This window comes from Epinephelus lanceolatus, chromosome 8, assembly GCF_041903045.1.
Source record: "Epinephelus lanceolatus isolate andai-2023 chromosome 8, ASM4190304v1, whole genome shotgun sequence".
In the NCBI taxonomy this organism is placed as follows: domain Eukaryota; kingdom Metazoa; phylum Chordata; class Actinopteri; order Perciformes; family Serranidae; genus Epinephelus; species Epinephelus lanceolatus.
The window spans coordinates 31,171,388-31,195,284 of NC_135741.1; the positions used below are offsets into that span (position 1 = coordinate 31,171,388).

General features: G+C 40.2%; 1 protein-coding gene, 1 long non-coding RNA gene and 3 other non-coding genes across 5 annotated transcripts in view; 4 read left to right on the top strand and 1 right to left on the bottom strand.

Annotated features, from left to right (window-relative positions):
• Positions 1-17: 17 nt before the first annotated feature.
• Positions 18-6,486, top strand: LOC117258170 (uncharacterized). Its single transcript, XR_004501747.2, has 3 exons — positions 18-142; positions 446-713; positions 5,005-6,486. It is a non-coding gene; the product is annotated as an uncharacterized LOC117258170 (long non-coding RNA).
• On the top strand, positions 867-938 carry trnam-cau (transfer RNA methionine (anticodon CAU)). The gene has a single exon. It is a non-coding gene; the product is annotated as a tRNA-Met (tRNA).
• On the top strand, positions 6,002-6,073 carry trnam-cau (transfer RNA methionine (anticodon CAU)). Its single transcript has one exon. It is a non-coding gene; the product is annotated as a tRNA-Met (tRNA).
• Positions 6,487-9,208: 2,722 nt separating the features above from the next.
• Positions 9,209-9,281, top strand: trnar-ccu (transfer RNA arginine (anticodon CCU)). Its single transcript has one exon. It is a non-coding gene; the product is annotated as a tRNA-Arg (tRNA).
• A 382-nt stretch (positions 9,282-9,663) lies between these two features.
• Positions 9,664-23,897, bottom strand: part of slc26a6.1 (solute carrier family 26 member 6, tandem duplicate 1) — a 30,243-nt gene continuing 16,009 nt past the window's right edge. The window contains exons 14-18 of the mRNA XM_078170195.1: positions 13,319-13,408; positions 12,737-12,886; positions 11,385-11,439; positions 10,945-11,069; positions 9,664-10,233 (exon numbers count right to left, since the gene is read on the bottom strand). Of these exons, the coding sequence (XP_078026321.1) occupies positions 10,204-10,233; positions 10,945-11,069; positions 11,385-11,439; positions 12,737-12,886; positions 13,319-13,408 (450 nt within the window). The 3' untranslated portion in view covers positions 9,664-10,203. The remainder of the gene's footprint in view (positions 10,234-10,944; positions 11,070-11,384; positions 11,440-12,736; positions 12,887-13,318; positions 13,409-23,897) is intronic.

Genomic DNA, 23,897 nt, shown 5'->3' on the forward strand with positions numbered 1-23,897 from the left:
CTTGAAGAGAAATCTAATCTAAACTGGACATTGTTTTGGAGGGACGGGGCAAAGTTCTCAACCGTATGCTCAGTTGTTATAAAGAATGGTAACAAGCACAGAAGAAATCAGAGATGACCACGCATTGGTGATCATTTACAGAGTAAGTTCACTGATTTTGTACTTGCTGTCATTGCTTTTTAATTTATTCTGTCATCTTTTGCCTAAAGAAATTAGCTTGAGATGGTATTTACAGAATAAATAACCACAGGAAACGCAACAAATGGGAGTTCGGGTGAATCCAGTCAAAACTGCAAAACATACAATAATATATTCACTTCACACTAGATGGTCTTAGATGGTCTTACATGTGTTTTTGTCTTATCTTGTATCCTTGTGTGATTAGATTAGTCAGCCATTTCAGCTCAGTCAGTGTTGTTCTTGTTAATTTATGATTACTCCACAGGAGACTGAATGGGAGGGCCTGCTTGATCACTGGAAGAAAAGATACTGATTAACCAGGCAGGACAAACAATGTGCTGTCTTGCTGTGTGTTTTATAGGTAACAGGCATTGATCTTTTCCATGCTGAGTCACACTTTCGTCTCTCATTTCTTTCCTCCCGGTGAATCAGACAGCTGAAATTGTCAAATCCCTCAAACAAAACCCCCTACGTACATCTCCTTGGAGTTCCTTTTGTGTGCTGGGACTGTAACCCAGACGTTGATGAAACGGGTGAGTACACAAGGAAGTTTTTCACACTTTGTTATCCATTATTATCTTAATCCAAAACCCACATTGTGGTTCCCACAGAGGTCTAACAGATAAGGCACTGGCCTCCTAAGCCAGAGATTGTGCCTTTGAGTCCAAATTACTACAAGCAGCAACAGCAGAGTGGCGCAGCGGAAGCGTGCTGGGCCCATAACCCAGAGGTCGATGGATCGAAACCATCCTCTGCTAACAGTGTTTTACAGAGGGTTCTTCCATTGCTTTCTGACTGACACAGTAACGTGGATTAAACCTTCATTTGTAGCCACTGAATGTGTCAACAGTGTAAAGCTGGGTTCACACTGGACTGCTTGCTTTCGGCACCAATGTTAAACATGGCCACCTCGCAATCTGCAGTGAAAGTGTCAGTGTCTGGTCTATTTCTCCTGTGAGCCATGAGCTAATCTGGCTAGAAAACACACTGAAAATGTATTGTAAACAATACAGTATATATGAATGATCTGACTATGATAAATAACACACACACACACACACACACACACACACACACACACACACACACACACACTCATACTCAAGCAGAGACAGAGCTCTACATGTGATTTAAACCGAGCAGAGAGCAGAATCGCCAGCTGACCAGCGCAGAGAAATGTGGCTCTGGTGTGACCGACCAGGCAACTGCTAACGGGCAGCTACGTGACAATTAACAAATCGGGTGCTTCCTTGTCCAGTGTGAACCCGCCGTAATGCAACGAGAGTTAATAATCTGAAATCACAAAGTGATGAGTGCAGTTAAGTCTGGCTCTCTTTGGGTTATCTGGCTTTACTGAGCCCGGCACTGGTGATCTTGGATATCCGGCACTCAGAGCTGGTTGTTAACTGATGCTGTTTTCCTGGGTTTCCCAATGCAGCAACAAACACTTTTTTTTTTTTTACAAAACTACAACTGCGATGGCATTAATGATGTACAAAACCGATCACTTTTGTTATTTCACTGGCAAGATTTAATAAAACATAAAAGCTGGCCTTCAGCAGCACTGTGCACACACTTCCACAACAGCAACTGATAGCTGAGCAACCCACTAATCCCATTTTGTGGTAGAACGCACTTACCAATTTAATGATGGAAATGCATAATACAATTTATGCCTCTTCAAAAATTCAATAGTATTGTTGTACTGGAGCTCGGTCTTGGGCTTCAGACTGGTCTCAAGATCTTGAGGGTCTCGTCTCAAAATAGGTTGCATTTTCACTTGTATCGGTCTCAGACAAAGAGGACACAGGATTGTAATTCAAGACCAGCCAAGACCACAACTGCACTAAAATGCTGGCGCAAAAGAGTGTTGAAAATGATGGCTAACTTGATTTCAGCTACCTACTGATGTATTTGTTTGCTTAGAGAAAATTAAGGAAAATTACCACACATAAAATTCACTCTTGCAATTATTTTATCGTGACATTTCTCATGGTACACTTTTACATACACACGTATTTACAGTGTGGCAATAAAAGAGGTGAATGAAGAAGTAGAGAGGCCATGGTCTGATCATGGTCTTGAGTCAAGTCTCGCCCTGCCTTGGTCTTGGTTTTAAGTTGGTTTTTCCTCTTCTTTTGGTCGTGTCTTGGTCTCAATACACTCTGGCCTTGGTTATGACTTGCTCTCTGTATAGGTGGTTTTGACTACAACACTGAAAACTGATACAGTCACTCTCCACTCTTATGAATTTGGGATATAAACCACCTACCTACTGTGGGCGTCAGAAAAACAGACTTAGTTCAGGCCAAGGTTACCAGTGTGTTAGTCATTAGTGAGCTCACCCCAGGAATGTGCTGAAGAATCATCTTTAATCGACTGTTTTATAGTTGTAGTTTTTCCCTATTTTTCTGGACACATTTTGGTACAATGTCACAGATTTTGTCTCTGGAGTTTTACTCTGTCTCCATGTGTCTCCCTCTCCTCTTTCTAATTCTCTTGATGTCTTTGTTTTCTCTCTGTTACTGCCACAGTAGCATCAGGGGCCATCATTATCTTAATTCAAACTAATTAATTCAAACTAATTAATTTTAACTCATTTTGTTGCTTAATAGTTGTACTCACTGTTTGTCAATAGAACTGGTCAATTTGTTATGTGTGAAGCCCAAGTGGCAATCTCTTCTATTGCTTTCTGACTGGCACAGTAACATAGATTAAGTCTTCATTTGTAGACACTCTGAATGGGTCAACGAAGGAATCAAACCAGAGCTGATTATCTTAAATCATGAAGCAACTTCACTGTCGTTTGGCTCTCTTTGAGTTATCTGGCTTCACTAGGCCTAACGTAGGTGATCTTAGATAACTGTTATCAAAAAAGCCAATTATTATCTGGCTCTGTTAACACTGGGTTTCCCAATCCAGCAACGATCACGTTCATGTGAAAGAAGCTGAGCTGTTAATTATAACGCCAGGGCCACACCGCGCTGTGAATAGCCTTGAAGTGCCAAGAAGCGAAGCCAGTTTCTTTTCGGCGCGCCTGTTAACCGATTGTGTCATCCACACCGGCCGCGCAGCTCCGCAGCCGGCCCTGCAGCGATTGTTTCGGCGTCTGGTCTATTTTCTGCGCGAGCTGCGAGCGAATGTGTCAAGCCGGGCAGGAAGTCAAACAAAGGAACAACAACCGGTCACATCCGGTCAATTTTCAGAATAAAACAAATTTCAAAATAAAACACCCTGTTTGACAAATGCGATGTATATATGTGTGTGTGTTTATATACATATACTCATTACTAAGAAGTGGACATACATGTACAGTTGTTAGGAAAACATGGCGTATAATTTTATGAGGTTATTTACTTACCCATGATGGAAAAACAGCCCCAAATGTGACGGAGACAACAGATGGGAGTAGAAGTCTGATGTGAACGGGCTTGCGCGAGAATTTCGGTGTGCTGCGCTTTGCAGCACTTCATTGGCAGTGTGGCCCTAGGGTAAGTGTAACATGTCTGATATGTAACCTTTCCCCAGGTGGAGAGTATATGCTGCAAACCCTGGACTTAGGCCACACCCAAACTAATATGTTTTCATTTTAAAGTGCCGTTTCAAAACAAAAGTAATCTCCGTAGACATGAACATTTTAGATCCACATCAGAAATATGGCAACATATAAAAGTGGTACCAGAGGCAGTATCTACCAACAGAAGAAACCATGGCAATGAGACAGGGATACCCACAAAATGTATGTAGACCTAGTTCTAATGTTTTGGCTTGACTGATAAGACCCAATCGAGAAGCGAACGTGAGTGTCTGCGGCATCAATTTCAAAAGTTTCCGCCTGTCTAGACTAAAACACAACCTGGAGTTTTCAAATTAAAACAGGGTCAACAGCGTTTTCAAAGGTCTTTGGTTCAGTTATTTAAAAAGGCAGAGTAGCGTGGACACTAGGCATAAACATAACAATAGTTTTTATAACAAATACTGTGTGGATGTGGATGTAGCCTTAGTATCTCAGGTATCAATATCTGAGGTTCTCCAAAATATCTTAGACCCAAGTTCTTACAGTTTAGTTTTGCTACAGGGTCACTTGGTTCTCTATGTTCACTTAATTCATTTAGATCGTTCAGCACAGATACTGGCAATAGCTGACTCAACATAACAGCAATAAGACCCCCACCTCACAAACACACATACGACCACTGACTTAGAAACACGATAGATAAAGTATATATTCGTAGAGGTCTTCCGTTCAGCTTCATTTCTGTGGTACACTTCCTTTTTTAAACTCAGGTATTAGTAGTATCCTGCTTGTGATTCAATAAAATGCTTCCTCTGTTTAACCAAATTGATTCAGTAAGCAGTTTTTACTACTCTTTGTTTCTCCCTGTGAACATTCCTTATTTCCTTTAAGGTTATTACTTTTAGGTATTCGTTTTAAATAATCAATCCTGACACAAAAGGGGACAAGGTCCAAGGCCTGATCATATTTTATGGTTGTAACTTGTTTATTTATGATTAAAAATGTGTGTAGTTTGATATGTCAGTAAATTTGACCAATTTTAGAAACAGTAACAAGCTAAGACGATGTTTATTAGGAAGTGCCTGTTTGAGGACATTAAGACTTAATTGTTGTCTCATTTGAGGACATTAATTGTCATTGATAATGTTTAATTTTTCATATTTATTGGGTCCTACTGATCCCAAATAGCTAAGAGGAATTAAAAATGCATACCAAAGTTCAAGTCTCAGGAGAATATATATAGATATCTGAGATCTTAGGAAAAAAAGCAAATAAAATTGATTCTTCTTTTGTTTCCTTGGGTTTAGTTCCTACCAGTCATCTTGGAACGGTACAATATCCAGATGTCAGTGTCCAGAAAAGATGTTGGAATCCACAAGCAGCCATGACAGTCCAGAAGGCCAACGAAGCAGCCCCACATTGTCAACAGAAACTACTCTTCCTAGAAGAAACAACAGATTTTTGTTTATATAGCTAGTAATTTACATAAACAGCCATTTCAAGTGTCACAATAATTTCTGAACTAAATTTTCTTTTTTTCTTTTTTTATCTCGTTTTCAAAATAATACAATTCTGGCCTTTTACGTTTTTACACCACATGAGACTTTAATTTAAATCAAACACAAAAAATCCCTTATGTGTTTTACTAAAGCTAGCACAACAGCTTTAAGCAATTAGCTAATGTAACATGCTGTACTTAGCTTAGCTTCCAGGGAGTGAGGGGGTAGACAGCTAATTGCAAAAAAACTTATTTACTTCACATCACACGAAATATTACATATACTGGCGGGATTTAGTTTACCATATTTCTCAAGAAAATTACACACAAACAATTCAATTCTATTACAACAAAATAGTAATGCTAACCAGCTAACTTCAACTCATCAGGATAATCCTCTTAATTGGAAACAAAGGTAAGATGGAGTTCGCCCTTCTCTCTCTTTGACAGCCATTTAACGTTCCAGCGTTGCAATGTTCCCTTACAATACCGCCAGCTCCACTCAGTGGTCCCTCTTGGACATCTTACATTGCAAATTTTTTGTTTTACTTTTCAGAAACTTGAATGAATTTCACACATAGATTGTCAAAGGTTTTATACATAGAGTTTACCCGCCTGGGCTGAGCGAGGGACACCGACGCCTCAAGTGCGTAGGAGGCGTTTATGGGGCATCTGTAATTCGGGCCTTCAGAACATAACCTTGGTGTCACCAGCAACATTGTTAGAACCATGAACATATAAATCTCAACATAATAACGTCCTGAGCCAGATTTGTATAGTTTCAAGTTGTACTGAGTATTTCCGTAAGCAGAGTGGCGCAGCGGAAGCGTGCTGGGCCCATAACCCAGAGGTCGATGGATCGAAACCATCCTCTGCTAAATTTATTTTCTCGGAGGTTCCCTTCTATTATTTTTCGGATGGACCCTGAAGGGGCTTTAAACTGAAGTGAAACAAACCGGAAGTACAAATGTCCGCCGCTGGTCGATTTTTTTCTAAATTTCTTTCCCTCTCCCTTTTTCTTTTAAATTGAGTTAGTTATTTATCATGTACAAATTTGTTTTTTTACATTGTAATGATGTTCAATAAAGGGGAGTGTTATAAACCATTATAAAATGTATTCATAAGAAGATAACAAAATAAGACAAAATAAATTAAAAAACATTAAAAGATAAATGCAAAAATAAACTTACAATGTTGATGATAATAGGAGCCACCATCAAGAGTCTTTTAAAATGGATTCCTATTTAAAACAAGCAATTTGCTTATCTGTTACTACTGTTAATAATAACAATATTTTTTTATAACCCTAAGAAGTGCTTTAAATGTAGTTTGACTAATCGTTTGTTTTGATGCAGAGGAGGCAGACTTCACTGTCAAAATAACGACTATCATCTGGTATTCAATAAAAAAGATAAATAAATAAGGTGTGATGTGTGCATTTTAGCATCTTGAAATCATGCTGCAGATGCAGAGAAGCATTATCCACCTGTGTCCTTTATAAAAGAAGCAATGATTATCCACATGGTGACTTTATTTGCTGACATTAAACCTGTAGCTGCCTTGGGTGTGTGTGTTTTTGGGGGACTCGTCAACAGAGGGCACTGGTTGTGGAAAAAGAAAGAAAATAAACTGCACTGATACAGGCAATATGACTGACACACTAACATGGATTGATGTCTTCTTTCTGCTGGAAATTAACCTTTCACTTCAGTTCTCTATGAAGTGGGTTAGTTGTCTTAATTTGTCTGGTTATGAACAAATGAAGAACATTTTTCACTGGATGTTGAGAATAACTTTTGATGGTCTTAATGTAGGTGTGTAAAACCAGCCTTCTATGTGTAGTATTTGACATAAGGGACTGTATGAAAATTATAGAGTGTGTAGTATAAGAGGCAGAAAAGGGGAGCACTGTGCGTTTTTCTTGTTGCTCAGGGGACGCTCTTAACTGTCTGTGGAGTGACACATGGGAATGTTTTGGGTGTGTTTACAAGTGCAACAGAACTCACTTCTGACCACACCCAGAGGTGAAACAGGTTTGAAACATTTAACCAGGTAGGGCAGTGAAACCAAGCAGCAACCTCCAGGCTGAAAAATTAAGCCAACATTAAAGTGCCAAAAGCTGCAGTTCTTTGAAACGGCCATTTGAGATTGGTTCCAGAAGTGAGTCAATCCCCAAAGACCCCTGTGTTAAAATGCTGAACTTTACAGCAGAAATAAACATGTTTACAGCCTGGTACAAATAATAGTTTTGGTCCCTAGAGCTAGTTTTCCCCCTTCATGACAACTGTACAGTGTGGATTTTTATATAACTCTCTTGCTTACATTTTATTAAGGCTTAAAATTATGCATGCATAATGCAGTGGGCCACTTTGAGAATCATGCTGTTTGTAGATAGTATCTTAGGCTTCTCAGTTAACCTTCTCTCCTGCACAGCGCCTGCCTCTCCTCCAAATATGGTAACGTCTGGCTCCAAAAAACAAGATGGCTACAGCTGAAATGCCTAACTCGAGGCTTCAAAGCGGGAGTCCACAAACCAATAGATTCAAGCCCCATCTTGGGTGACTGTGTTGGTTTTGCTCAAGTCTCTAATGCTTCATGTTTAGATCTGACACTACTATTTAATGGAAGTGTACATTTTCTTATTTCACAGAAAGTTTTTGATGTCCAACACAGTGTTTTTTTTCTTGCTTGCTTTTGATACCGCAGGTTTTCATGTTTGTAGATATATTTTTTTAAGTTAAGATGGCCACCTGTTTAAAGTTTTCTCTCACTTCATTTCACAGGGGACTGGTGTCTGGTGAGGTCTGATTGGATTTTAATTTCTGGAAAGTGTTTGTGGCAGCAGCGGGGCCAGACTGATAAAGCGAACAAAACAGAATGTTGAATTCACGTCATCAGGATGGTCTTACAAGGCTACAAATGTGTGTTTCCAGTGAGGAGAAAAATTCCTCTAAGATCTCTAAATGTGGCCTCTGGGTTTGTTGATAAAAGTCAAAAACAGCCTCTCAGCTTCTGAAGTTCTTTACAGCACTTTTTCTGCGTGTTTTAACCAGTGGCAGGCCAGTTCTGTTTCCTCAGCCAGTGAAACAAGACCTCCATTAAACGCAGCAGGGCATATTGTAAGCAGTGGACTTTTATGAACTTTGACCACCAAATTCATAGAATGACACACACAGCTGGCACCAGCTGTTTATGATTGTGTTTTATCAGTACGTGAGGGCTAAATATGACTCTTTAATATTAATTTAATCAGTTGGCAAACCACTCTTATCAGTAATGACTCTGTTGTAATACTGAATGTCTGGGACATACAGTAGCCAATAAATTTTGAAAAGCTTAATTGTGCATTACATTATTATCTTTTTGTTTTATTTGACATTTACTTAACCAAGATGGTTTCTTGACATCTAAATATGTTCAAGATTTATGGCATAAATGGCAGCATAATTATGTTAGAGCCAACATTCACTGGTTGAAAAAAAAAAACGAAGGAAAGGAGGGAAACATATAAGACACTGGAACACATGAATACAAGAAAAAGGGGAGACAAATGTTGTTTTAACCTATTGTTTAAAAAAAAAATACAGAAGGAGGGACAGCCACATATTTTCTGTCATTGTCACTGTCTGCCTCTGTCACTTACAGTAAACTAACAATGTCATTGTCACTTAATCCAAGACACACAGTTCCTTACAGGACAGGATAGAGACTGACTTAATTATCAAAACAAAGTCAACTCCTATCTTTGGTATGTAGCGAAAGGAGTGTAGACCTATTTTGTTGTGTGCACATGTTATTGTGTAACTGTAAGAAGCCACCATTCCAGAGACTGAGCAACTTCAGTCTTTACGAAGTTATTGCCCAACACAGATTTAATTATTGCTCAACACAGATTTAGTTACTGCGCTGAGGTGGATGATGAATTAATTTGGAAATAGTTTGTTTACTGCTTACAGAGCCATAGCTGCTCATGTTTTACTCTCTATTGACTCTCCGCAATTTGTGTTATTGTAGCCCCAGTGGCCTAATGGATAAGGCACTGGCCTCCTAAGCCAGGGATTGTGGGTTCGAGTCCCATCTGGGGTGGTGGACAGTGGCATGATACTATAGATGTGCACTGGGCTTATAACCCAGCAGACAATGGCCCATGCCTGTCCTGTGCTAATTGTGTTTTACAGAGGCTGCTCTCTGACTGACATGGAGTACACCAACACAGTCACTTGTAATGTATCAATGATTTAATGATCTGAAATAATGTCTCTCTCTGTGTTATCTGGCTTCACTGAGCCTAACATTGGTGAGCTTTGATAATTGGTATTACGAAGCTGGTAATTAACAGCCTTTGTCAACTCCAGGTTTTCAGATCGGGTTATGCACGCATTCATGTGAAAAAAGCAGACTTGATTACAAACAATATCCTTAATACCATGAATAAAGTACTTAAAGGGCCATTTTACCACAAAATCAAAAACACATACTTACCAGTGGTGCTAGTTATCAATCTATATTATTTTGGTGTGAGTTGGACATGTCGCCTGTAGAGGTGTTTGCCTTCTCTTGAATTCAAAGGAACTAGATGGTGCTTGTCTTGTGTTTTTTTATTTTTGGGTGAACTGCCCCTTTAATATAACATTGGCCTCCTCAGCTGGGGATTGTAGGTTCGAGTCCCATCGCAGCAAAAGCGAGCTGGGCCCAGAGCTCTGCTAACAGCGTTCTATTGGCAGCTCGGCAGTCTTATACTTCATGATAAAGAGGTCAGTAATGATGGAAACTGGGAAACAATTACATTTATTGTTAAGAAATGTTTGAGAAGTGTACACATATACATATTGTAAAAAGTGTTGATGGCTTTCTTTCAAAATAAGAGTAAGTTTGTTTATTGATTGTTCTGACTGTCATCTTAAAACCTTTATACTATCACCCCGGGATGCTTCTTTCTGCCCTCTCGTTACAGTGAGATGACGTAACTGTCCTGTAATTTACATTCAAAAGCAGAAATGGTGTAGGTTCAGCATTCACTTGTGTATGGACTGATTTCCTGTGAAGAGATAGAAAAAAAACATGAATATTTCTTGGAATTTTATGGCACACTTCATATTTAACAAGATATCAGGTAAAAGCATTAAAGGAGCACTCCATTGATTTTGCATGGCACTTGTCAGACTCATGACAGACACTTTAAAAGTAGGATAAAACTTGATGCAGCACAACCAGAGATATCATCTTTTTATCCCTTTAATCAAATCTGGTGCCTACATCACCCACAATGACACTTGACCTACACCATTTCATTCAGAGATTCATGTCCATTATACTAGTGGCTGCTAATGCATCCTCGAGCTGGTAGTCTTTAGCAGAGATGAGGAGCGTGCTGCACACATCTGGTAAGATCACTTCTCTCTAACTCTACACCTCCAGATATTTTTCATATTCTAACTTGTGGTCTTCAGCACCAGCCGACGCTGAGTCAAGTGACATCATTTGAATACATTTTTGAGATTTTAGGCAGCTCCCCAAAACTTTGATGTGTAAAATCAGTGGATTTCCCCTTTAATGTGCCTTCAGAAAAATAATAGAAAACTCCCGGACCAGTTCAACAAAACAGATGCATTATATAAATCTAAAAAGATTTGTGGCCTTAGGGCTCACACTCCATCCTGTAGGAAATACATCTCAGCTGCTAATATATGATTTTTTTTTCTAAGTGTGTCTCATGAAATCATGACTTTGGAAGTGAGACAATGTGTACCTCCAGGGGCTTGGGCAGGATACTGAGGCAGCGCTGGACAGCATGATGGACCGATGGGAAGAGACAGGAGCTGGGCAGACTGTTTGGTATACAGCCCTGGGTTTGGAGCTGGGATAAAACTCTCTCTGTTGACATACAGAGAGCATCAGGATTGCACGCTATGTTTTAATTTTAAAGTTTCAGATATTTATTTCATTCAGATGGTCAGCCTGTCAGTTTTAACGACAAAAACATGTTACTGTAGCTACATGAAGTTCAGAAAGAAAAATGTTTCAAGCAGAGCTACAGTATGGGCGGGATGGTGGGAAACTGACCTGTGGAAACAGTAACAGCCGGATGCTAGACAAATAATGTGTGTGTGAGTGAGTGAGTGAGTGAGTGAATGAATGTGTGAGAAAGACATAGAGGAGTCACTGGTGAGTATGAAACATGAAGCTGACCTGGGCACGCTGCCAGAAACACACTGACACCCTGGACTTCCAAGTCTTCTACAACCTGGTGAATACACACACACACACACACACACACACACACAATACATCATGTAAAGCTTTTCTTTACGCATGTAGTCATGTTCAAGCACATGTTGACTTTGTGAGGCTGATGGATGAATTTTTTTTATCATTAAGGTCAAAGAGGAGGACGAGATAACAAAGTCATATCAGTATGACTGGTAACTCATCTACACAAGTGTAAGAGGGTGTGTCTCATATTTTCATTATGTAACACGTGATTAGCGGACATGTAGTCTAGCCGTAATTAATAATTTCTTGTGAATGTCTTTGATCAGCAGCAGTAGGGAGTCAGTGTGAGGACAGCCAAACACTATAGCAGTTTACTGATAAGAAGAAAGTGCAGACTTGGCAGGTTTAGAGCTGGCAGCGCAGGACTGGTATCCATTCAAACCAACCTACGCTGATGTTCCCATCTTAACAGATCAAATTAAACTGCAACATTTAGTCAAGGCTAAAAATAACCTACAAGTAGTGTGCTTCACTGTTTGTTTGTTTTTCAGGAATTTTACTGGATACACATAAAGGCAGATTATATTTAACATTATCAACGAATATGTATAACTTTCATTCAGAACTTTTTTGTTGCATGAGAGATTATGTGTGTTAAATTCCTGGTATGGACGCAGTGGTGCCCCCATAGGAGTGGGGAGATGGGGCCTCTGAAAATCTTGTGGTGGCATGCCAAAAGCAAAAGCCATAACTGGTATAAGACTTGTAGGTACTCATCGAATCCATTTTCATTTAGATGTCTTGAGGTGAGAGTTGGGGACCCCTTTGAAAATGACCATGCCAGTTGTTCTCTCGCCAAAATCTTTGTTGCCAAAAGTTTGTAGCGTTATTTACCCAGCTTTTCAACAAGCTATGCTGACATGAAGGGTACCAGTGGATATCTTAGGTTGTCTAGTTTCACATGATACCAACGTACTAACTTTGTGATAATTGTATCAGATACATCAGTTGTATGTACCCTCCTTTGGGGGCACCACTGTATGGATTACAGAAGAAACAGTCAGTGTGAGAAGTGAATGACAGACATCTCAGACAAAGAATAGAGCACCACCTGCAGAAACTCAAAGTTAACTCCAGCTCAAGATGCCAGAGCAGCACCTACACTATTAGACTGACAGACCATCTCTCGGCAGCATGGTGCAGAATCCCCACACTGACGACATGCCACGCAACAAAATAAAGAATGAAAATCAATAATTTATGCGATGGTGTCTGTGTTCAGCTTAAGTGAAACTGAAGATGAACTCCAGTTAGTTCTGTTTCCTCACCTTGCAAAGTGCTGGCATGGCCACAGAGTCCATGAAGGTGACCGAGCTGAGATCCAGAACCAAGCAATGAGTGTGTGTCGATGTTTGGGCTGAGGAGGAGGAGGAGGTGTGGACTCCAGCTGGGTTTTCCTTCTGATCACAACTCACTGTCTGGATGTGGTGGGGAAAAGTTACAGCATAGAAAATTAGTTTTATAATGTTTCCGTTGCCATGTAACCCGTTGTGTATTGGAAAATTCCTTGCACAATTTTTCTATCCCAACCAGAGCGATCAAAACACAAAGACAAACACACACTCCAGCTGCATACACATGGGTGTTAGCATAAATCTCATGAAATAATGTTCACATATTGATGGACTTCATGTGGAAGGACTGCGCCCTACATGTGAAGATGAACTGTGGGGCTGATGCTCATCTGCATTCATTCATTCTCCTAATTACAATTATACTGTAACCCCATCTCACAATCTTAGAACCTTTCACCCAAAATCAGCTCTTATTTCAGTGATGCTAATTTTCCTCTCTTCTTTTTCTCCATCTCCACTGTGTGTGTGTGTGTGTGGGTGTGTGTGTGTTGGCACCTGTCTGATCTGTGTGAAGACCACTTCAGAGCTGGCAAAGTAAATAGGACTGGAAAAGGAGAGTATAGTCACTCCAGGAACTCGCTTTGCCTGTTAAAAAAACAAAACACACACACACACACACACACCAGAGAAACACACACGTAACATTGTGAAGTTCCTCTACTTTACAACTTGGCACAACAGTGACACCCTGGACAGAGCGTCAAAACTTACAACAGCTTATTGTAACTGGTGGATCAAGAAACACAGTTCTGCTGTTATATTTATTTACTTATTAATTGATTCAAAATATCTTTTCATTATCTAAAGAAATAGAGAACACAGTTGACTCAAGCTCCAAAAATTTTTCACCAATGTACCATTCAGTATTAGATCTGAATGAATAATTATAAATTAAACATTTACGTAGGACTTTTTCACATAATTTTTTACTATGGGGCGCCCAGTGGCTCAGTGGGCAGAGCAGGATCCCCATGCACAAGGGGTGTGTCCCTGCTGCAGCGGCCATGGACTCAACTCTGGCCTGTGGCCCCTCGCTGCATGTCATTCTCCCACTTTCACACTTAATATCTATCCTATCAATTAAAGGCAACGCCCCCCCCCCCAAAATAATCTTTAAAAACACTATGAAATTTAATCACACAGAGATGAAAACATTATCAGAAGTCCAACAACGGGATGCTCCTCTGTAGGGAAACTCTCCCCTTGCTTGTCATTGTATTTCAGTTTTCTTGGCTTGAAGCTAAAGGTCACAGATGTTTTCATATATTTTTGGACATACTGATCACAATTTCAGATAAAGAGACGAGATTTAGGAGGAAATGTTTAAGTTAAAGTATTGTCGCTGGTCCTGGACAGCGTTGTTGCAGTAAATATTTTATGTGTTTTTCTTCAACTGTTTTTAGAACTGTGTCCAAGATGCCTTGAGACCTTTGGGGACAATCAATTAGGCAAACCATCCCAGCAAAAACTTGTATTTTAATCTCGAAGATGTTGCCCACTGCCTGATTCTGAAACTACACTGCAGCATTTTAAAGGTACGTATGTAAAGTGTTACTCACCAAAATGCATTACCTGTGTTCTTGACGCCCAACAAACAATTTAAGTGCATTTTCTTTCTCAAATAGTAACTTAATTTTCAGCTGTTTAAACCTTGTTTTTTCATAAAGTTAACAATGTTTACGCTATTTCAATGGCACAAACCCAAAGATAATTTGCTGCATTTGGAGGAAAAAAGTTTAAAATTTTGGAACACACCATAAACCAGTTTGCTAAACATCTACTTCAGAGACACTAAAGATCTTCAGTTTTAGATAACTAATCTGGCTCTTCAGTGGGGGATTCAAAAAGAAATAGTATATCCAGAGTGAATTCACAAAGTGGAACTTGTACAAAGACATCCACGGCATACACCATCACTAACGCATGACAGATACTTGACAAAGTACACAGAGGGGAGTGATGCAGCAACCATCAGTGTAACAGATTGAGGAGAGAATCAAGTGGAGGGAAAAGAGAACGAGAAGTTGACAGAAATTCACTGATGCTCGGAGCCCAGACAGATTGCCTTTGGTGACAGTTTGGTGTTTTGATGTGTGACAGATGGTGCTTTTCAGCCAGGGATGTATTTTTAGTGTGTTTTGGCTGCGTGACAGTTGTATCGTTCAGAGTGGTTCATTAAGTTCATAAGAGACTGACCTTCACTGAAGGATTTGATGTCTTTCTCAGTGTCAGTTTACTCATGGGGGACACTGTTAATTAATGGCCTGCTACATAAACACCTACATAAATCATCTCCAAACCTGTATTATAATCAACTTTAAGATAAACATATCATTTCAAATGCCAAACTGGCATTTATTCAGATTGACACTGATCAAGATCCTGTACATTTTTATCAAATGCTTGGTGTATTGGTCTGTATTTGCACTGCAGATGCTGCGATCCGGTTAAAACAGGGGTGTGTTTCATGCCAGATATGAGACAGGCGTGGAGAATTCATTATTTACCGTGTTTCACATTTGATGACATTTTAGATATGCCAGTCCACAGCCTGCAATTAGCTAAGATCACTGTGAGTCACGTAAGGTCAGTGTAATTCTTCTTTGCATCAGTAAAGCATCATCAGGAGTTGGGCAGATGATGCCTTGGCATACTGAAAGCGTATAATGGCCTGCTGCCTAATTATGAACAATTACATTGTTAAATTCATGCAGTGATACACCATTTTGTAGTTAAATTAGACAGACACTCTTTGGTCTTTTGAACTTTTCGCTGCATTAACTTTCTTTGGTGTCAAAGGTGTGTGCCCCTAATTATCCTATTATTACTTTACATACGAATATATTATTATGGAAGTCATTTATAGTTGTATGATTTTGGCATATCAGTTCCAGTGGGTGCTAGCTGCATGCAGACGGGCACCAGTGTGCAGAAAGTTTTTTAACACAGAGCAGTCAGTATGGCACTGCATCGTGTTTTCTCTATTGCAAGGGCACCCTTGAAGGCATTTTATCACATATTCTCCACTAGAACAGCACCCTAGAGGGCACTTTATCATATTTTTCACACTGGAGGGCATTTTATTGCAATTTCTTACATATTAGGCCATCCTAGAGGGCACAATATTACATTTTCTCCACTAAAAAGGCATCCTGAAAGGGACTTTATCACATTTTCCTGCATACTAGGCCAACCTAGAGGGCACTTTATCACATCTTCTCAACTAGAAGGGTAATTTAGACAGCATTTTATAGCAGTTTCTCCACTGGATGGGCACCATAAATGGTACTTTATCACATTTTCTCAACTGAATAGGCAGCCTAGAGCACACTTGATCACATTTTCTTCCCTAGAAGAGCAGTCAAGAAGGCACATTTTCTTGCACACTGGGCTGACATAGAGGGCACTTTATGCCATTTTCTCCACTAAAAAGGTATCCTGAAATTGACTTTATCACATTTGTTTGCATATTGGACCACTGTAGGGAACACTTTATCAATCTTCTCAATTCAAAGGGCACTCTAGAGAGCATTTTATAACATTTTCTCCACTGAATGCACCCTAGGGCGCACTCTATCACATTTTGTTCCCTAGAAGAGCAGCCTAGAGGGCACTTAATCAGATTTTCTTGAGGGCACTTTATCACATTTCACCACTGGAGGGCCAACCCAGATGGCACTTTATCACAATTTCTCCACTGGAAAGGGATTCTGGAGGGGGACTTTATCATATTTTCTTGCATACTGGGCCACCGTACAGGGCACTATATCACATCTTCTCAACTGGAAGGGCACTTAGAAAGCATTTTATGACATTTACTCCACTGGATGGCACTATAGATGGTATTTTGTCACATTTTGTCAACTGGACTGGCAGCCTAGGGCGCACTTGATCACATTTTCTTCCATAGAAAAGCAGCCTAGAAAGCACTTCATTACATTTTCTTGCATATTGGGCCACCATAGAGGGCAGTTTATCACATTTTCTCCACTAAAAAGACATCCTAAAAGGGAATTTATCACATTTTCTTGCATATTGAGCTACCATAAAGGGCACTTGATCACATCTTCTCAGTGGAAGGGTACTCTAGAGAGCATTTCATAACATTTTCTCTACTGAATTGGCACCCTAGAGCACACATTATCACATTTTCTTCCTCAGAAGAGCAGCCTAGAAGGCACATTTTCTTGCATATCGGGCCACCGTAGAGGGCACTTTATCACATTTCACCACTGGAGGGGCAACCCAGATGGCACTTTATCATGTTTGCTCAACTGGCAGGGTGTCCTGGGGCACTTTGTCATGTTCATATTGGACCACCGTAGAGGGCACTTTATCAGATTTGATCTATCACAGAGGCATTCTGAGTCCACCAGTGATGATCAGTACAGCTGTATGGTTATATTTCCAACTGTTACCAAGAACTAGCCCTTTTATGACACTGAGCTCCAGTAAGCAACATTGTTTTGGTATAATTGAGTAAAAATTTTATAATATCCTCTAAGCATAATGTAAATCAAGTGGTCTGAGACAAACAATAGGTTTCTGCACCTCACCATGGCTCTGTGTTCAGCCTCTAAAGAATCAGTATCGTGCCGATGTGCATCAACCAATCTAAGGTCAGCTCAGACCACTGCGTTCCTATTGGCTGTTCTACTGCATATGCGCGTTCCCGTGCCGCTGGCAGAAGGGGAGAGCAAGCGGCAATGGCGAACAGTGCACCATGTAAAATAGCTATTCCAGCATTGGCTACAACTGCCTACATGGCTAAACAACCCAAAAAAAGGAAGACAGAACTCGGTTCCCCGGAGCCCCGGAGGGAGGGGAAGGGTGAGGTGGGGCCAGGCCCGGCCGGAGGGCGCGAGGGTCGGCTGTGGGAGCGGAGCCGAGGGCTCTCCGTGGAGAGCGAGAGCCGAGCCTTGGGAGTATGTGCGGGTCCGCGAGGGAGGGATAGGGCAGGCTGCTGCGTGGTGAGGGAGAGCCGAGGCTCTCAGAGAGGGCGAAATAGAACATAATAATAAATATACCACAAAATACCTCCATGCCGCTTGTCCGTAGTGATCCAAGTGTCCTGAAGCCCCAACATAAGAAGTTGTTTGGAAAAACGTCATTTGAACTTTTTTAGCCTCATTGTAGCCTGTAGCGCTGACTGCCTCTCTGGGCACTGCGTTCACGTGTGCGCACTTGCATGAGACCGTGAGACATGGGCACTGCCTTCACGTGTGTGTGCTTGCTTTCACTGGTCTCACGCTGGCTGGTTGGTGCAGCCTGGACCCAAATGTTTGTGTTGCCATTTGCGGAGCCTTGGTGCCTACAGAGACCGGACTTTTTCACAGCATATTCAGAGGACATGTAGCTAGCAGATCGTGAGATGTTTGCTGTATGTGACATATGACTTGACTTGTGACTTGCTTGACCTGAGCAATGACTCGATTTGACTTGCTTGACTTATAGCAGGGACTTGACTTCACTTGCTTGATTCTCACCGTAACTAACTTGGGACTTGCTTGAGACTTGAAGGTAAAGACTTGAGACTTGCTTGCGACTTGCACATGTGTGACTTTCCCCCATGTCTGCATACGGTACGAGGGTGGTGGCCTTTCAAATCCAAATTTTCCTTGACTTTTAATAAAGCACCTCCATCTGGCCTACTGGCAATTTTATATCTTGAGCACCATTTGCACACAGCTTTGTTTGTTTGTTTATTTTACAAATCATTTAAAATACAATTTCAATTCATAATTTACATCAAGATATGATTTTGTAAAAAAGGTCTCCCCAGAAGCTATTTGTAGCTTATAAACGGGGGCCCAGAACTTCAAACAACAATACAATAAATTATGAAAACAATTCCTATTTCTACCTAAAATTCTAACCTAACCCTAAAACAACCTAAGGTAATTCCATAGATACAGAGAGTATATAACAATAACAATAACAACACATCAGGCACAGGTACATGAGAGCAAAATACAATGAACCAAGCTTGAATTAAACATATTTCAACAGCAATTTTTGTTTTAATTTCTTTGTAAAAATAGACAATAGAGAGATGCAGACTCTTTTACCGTGCTCTCAACCTCATTCCAAGTCTGTGGGCTTTTAACGGTCACACTAAGACTTGTACATTTCAGTTTCCGTTTCTTTCCCTTTAAAAGTTGTTTTCCCCTCGTGTTGTATTCACGAGTGGGTAAATAATTTGGGATGAGATGACAGAGTCTGTCATTGAGTCTAAATGCTAAATTATACATTACACAGGCATTGTGGAAAGTGTTGCAAGTGTTGAGTTTCAGAAGTTTGTAACAATAGAAAAGAGGATCAGAGGGAGCATTTAACTTGGCCCATGATATAACTCGAATTACTTTCTTTTGTAAGATTTGTAATTGTTGATATGTGTTGAACCATATAACGTTACAATAATTCAAATGAGGCTCAAATAGAGACCGATACAAGTTTAGAAGAGCATCAAGAGGAAGGAAGTGTCGCAATTTAAAAAATAATCTGACATATTTAGACAATTTCTTTGTCAATTCATCAATATGCTTCCTATAGTTTAAGAATTCATCAATGTCCGGTGACGATGTGGAGAGGAAAGGCTGCGTGCTGAGGAGGCTGCGATGCTCCAACTATATTCGCCAAATAATATAAGTTGAATGAGCAACTTAATGTGAACTCATGCAGTGGTCTGAAAGGGAAAACTTATGAAGAGGTCAAAAAATCCACGTGGGAGGAATAATACGGGTCCGAAAATCGATAAACTCCTATTGACGTCACCTCAAGCTAACCAAGTAGCTGAAGCTAAGAGAGCAGAGAGCAGGTGGGGTTTGTGAAAGGCAGAACCTCCTCAGATAGTCTCAGACGCTTACTTCATTTAATCTGGAAAGTCAAGGACTTAGATACTCCAACAGCTGCTTTGTCCCTAGATGCAAACAAAGCATTTGATCAGGTTAGCTGGAGCTACCTCATTTTTACCTTACAAGAATTTGGTTTTGGTTTGGGACTTCAGAACATTATTAAGCTCATCTATAGCCAGCCTAAATCTATGGTAACAACTAATGGTCTGAGGTCAGAGGCTTTTGTAGCAGGACGCGGGACAAAACAGGGAGACCCACTCTCGCCACTCTTGTTTATTATAGCACTGGAACCCCTTGCAGAAGCCATAAGATCAAACAAATCAATCTCAGGAATAACAATGGGTGGTCAAGAAAACAAATTATTAATTTTTGCAGATGACATTTTGGCCTTGATATCGGATCCTCAGAAGTCGGTGCCCGCTATTTTGGAAACTATCAACTCATTCTCATCCATATTGGGATACATGATCAATTGGAATAAGTCTGAAGTGATGCCACTTTCCAAAAGCTGTTACAAAAGTAATTTTCTAAACTGGAAATTTAAGTGGGTAACTAAAAATTTAAAATACCTTGGGATCCTTTTGAATCCAGGACTAGTGAATATGATATTGGATAACTTCAATCCAGTAATGACTAAAATAGAACTTCTACTCAAGGGATGGGATAAATTACAAATATCACTATGGGGGAGAATACAAGCTATAAAAATGGTCATAGCCCCAAAGTTGAACTACCTTTTAAGCATGATACCGTTAAATATCCCAGTGACCATTTTCAAAACCATAGATAAAATGTTCAGTCAGTTTATCTGGGCTGGGAAAAGGGCGAGAATGAAAATAACAAGACCACAAGCTAAAGTAGAATGTGGGGGTCTGAGACTCCCTAATATAAGGCTCTACCAGGAAGCATTTATAGGGGCCCAGATAACATCCCTACTCTCAAATAGAAAGGACAAACCTCTATGGGTGAATTTAGAAGAAGAATTAAATGCTCCATTTAAAGCAGCAGACTATCTGAGTCATAAGCCAAAGTTACAAGGACAGAATCCTATAATCTCTAATACAAGGGACATCTGGCACCATATGCATAAGAAAGGAGTATCTCCTTTTCTTACAGGCTCATCATCAATATGGAATAACCCTTTATTAAAAATAGGGGGAAAGGTGTTCTTCTGGAGAGAGTGGCATACTAAAGGAATCGAGCATATCCAATGTCTCTTCCACAACAATATTTTAAAATCATTTGAAGAATTAAAGGAAACATACGACCTGCATAACAGAGATTTCTGGAAATTCTTACAGCTCAGGGATTGCATATCTAAGGCAACCCCCAGAGGTGTTGAGCTGCCAATCCAATCTCCTATCTCCTCGAAATTTATATCATTAAGTACAATGCCTCACTTTGTGGGTAAAATTTATAATCATCTTATTAGTGGGTTTAAGGGTAATACAACGGGCTTAAAGGTTGTGTGGGAAAGAGACTTGGGAATAACTTATGAGGAGGAAGAGTGGAGCAGATTGACTGGGGAGATGCTAAGTCCAATGAGAGATGCCAGGTCCAAACTCATCCAGTTTAAAATATTCAATAGAATATACTGGACACCAGTGAGGATGAATAGACTTGGGTTGAGTGAGTCAAACCTGTGTTGGTGCTGCAAAACAGATAAAGGAGATCTTCTCCACATGTTCCTTTACTGCCCCAATTTAACTGCCTACTGGCAGAGGGTTACAGAAAAGATCATAGATAGTCTAGGTACAAATATCAATCTTACTCCCGCATTATGTCTCCTGAATAGTATGAAAGGAAATGAAAGAATAAATGAGAAAAAAGCACAGTGGCTAAAGATAGCACTCACCACTTCTAAAAGAGTCATATTGAGGCATTGGGCAGGAAAAAATAATCCAACCTACTCTGAATGGCTCAATGCATTAACAGAAACAGCCTCATATGAACAATTAATATATAAAATAAATGGTAAGATAGATATTTACACAGAAATTTGGGAACCATTTTTAACACAAATCAGGAATGGACAATCCGGGACTGGAAACTAAAACCTGTTAATTAACTATTACTGTCTCTCAGTGCATTTGTTTGACTGACGGCTGGGGGAGGGTGGGAGGGATTCATTTTATTCATTTCGATTCATTTCATTTTGTTTGTTTGTTTTGATGGTACCATTACATACATTCAAATTAAATCCACATCAACTGTGTAGAGAACCCTCTCACCTAGAGGTGTGTTGGTTTTAGTTATTTTGTGAATGTATGATGTGTACTTGTTAACACAAAACTAATAAAAAGTAAAATAAGGGAAAAAAAAAGAATTCATCAATGTAAAGTCCCAGAAATGTAATAAATTCTACCCTCTCAATAGCTCTCCCGTTTATCTCAATACGCATATGTTTAACATTATTTTGGTTTCTATTTGAGCGAAATACAATTTAATTGGTTTTATTGATAGTTAAAGATAATTTATTACATCTGAACCGGATGTCCACTTTTATCAATTCTTCATTCATAAGGTTTTGGAGATGTTCCAAGTTTTTATGTGACAAAAATAAATTTGTGTCATCAGCAAAAATGACTTTATGTAAAATATTACATAATGATCCAGATCCAGAGCTCCCAATCATTAGTGAAAATTTCATTTCTGTATGGAATACAATCCCACGGGCCTTTGTGAAAACATTTCTGAATAATAACAGTAATAATAATAATAATTATTATTATTATTATAAAACAGCACATAAACAAAAGGGATTTCAACCCTTCAGGCCTGAACCCCTAATAGACAGAATGTTCTGAGGGTGATGACATAATACCATTCCATTTGTCCTGTGATGTCACAAATAGAACACTAAATTTCTCTTTGTGACACAAATTTTTCAAAGGGTTTGAAATCTTGTAAGTAGGGACTGTTCAGATCAGGTCAGACACATTTCACACAGACCCAGATTTTTTTCAGAGCATCTCACCGTGATAGTAGCTTATCAAGATAGAGCTTGCTCTCACATAGACAAGACACACAAGAAACAGCACAGAGGGACAAAAGAACACAATGCCGAAAGTCATGGAATACGCTTCGTTATATCTCAGTTCACTAGAGGAACAGTGGCGGCGTGAACTGAATGACAGTGGGGCCAGGCTCAACAAAAGTACAACACAGGGGAGAGTCCTCCTGGAGGTGCGAGAGGACCTGCTGAACGATTTCCTGGTTAAGCTCCAAGAGCAGCGGGAGAACATGAAGGTCAAGATGGCTGAGGATCAGAAAGAAATAACATTTCTGAAACTGCAGCTGGAGAATACCTGCACAATGCTCAAGACGACACAAAAACATCTTGAGGTGCAGACCTCCATCGGTAAGGACCTGGGCGCTGATTTGGAGCAGGTGAAGAATGCCCTTCATAAAGAACAGGAACGACAGCAGTCGGAGGTCAGACAGGTGAATAGCAAGATGGCTGCAGATCAGAAAGAAATAACATTTCTGAAACTGCAACTGGAGGAGACCACTTGAGGACACACAACAGGAATTGGAAGCCCAGCAGTCAGAGCTCAGACAGCTGGAGACCAAGATGGCTCAAGAACATGAGGAGCTAACCTCCACCAACAGCAATCTGCTCGCCAAACTTGAGCAGACGAAACTTGAGCAGCATTTGATTAGGTGGGAGCACGATGCCGTAAAGCAGTACTGTGCAACAGTTGAAAACACTGCAAGGCCCACCACACATTACCAGATGGTGCGACGGCAGGACGTGGATTCAACAAAATCTGAGGTTCGCTCAAGAACAGAATTGCTGGAAAATGATCTTGCATATGAGCGAGCCAGAGGTCAGGCCATTGATCTGGCATTGAGTCAGATGAGAAAAACTCTCCGAAAGCAGAAGGAGAAGGCAGAGAAGACTCTGGAGACATGTCAGACCTCCCATCAATTACAGCTGGAGGACCAGAGAGCAGAGACCAGAGAGACAGTAGCAGCCTTGAAAAAGGCAGAAGAACAACTGGAAATGGAGCGCTTCTACTTCAAGCAGGAGATGAGGAAATCCAGAGCTTCTCATCTGGCTAAAATGAGGCAACAGAGAGAGGAGAACAACAAGCTCATGGCCTCTCTCAGTACAGCTGAACAGAAAATCGCAGAGCTGGAAATGACCAAAGACAGCAACAAGAACCCTGTGGATGGTCCAAAAGACAAGAGCACCATGACCTTGCGTGTTGGTGATC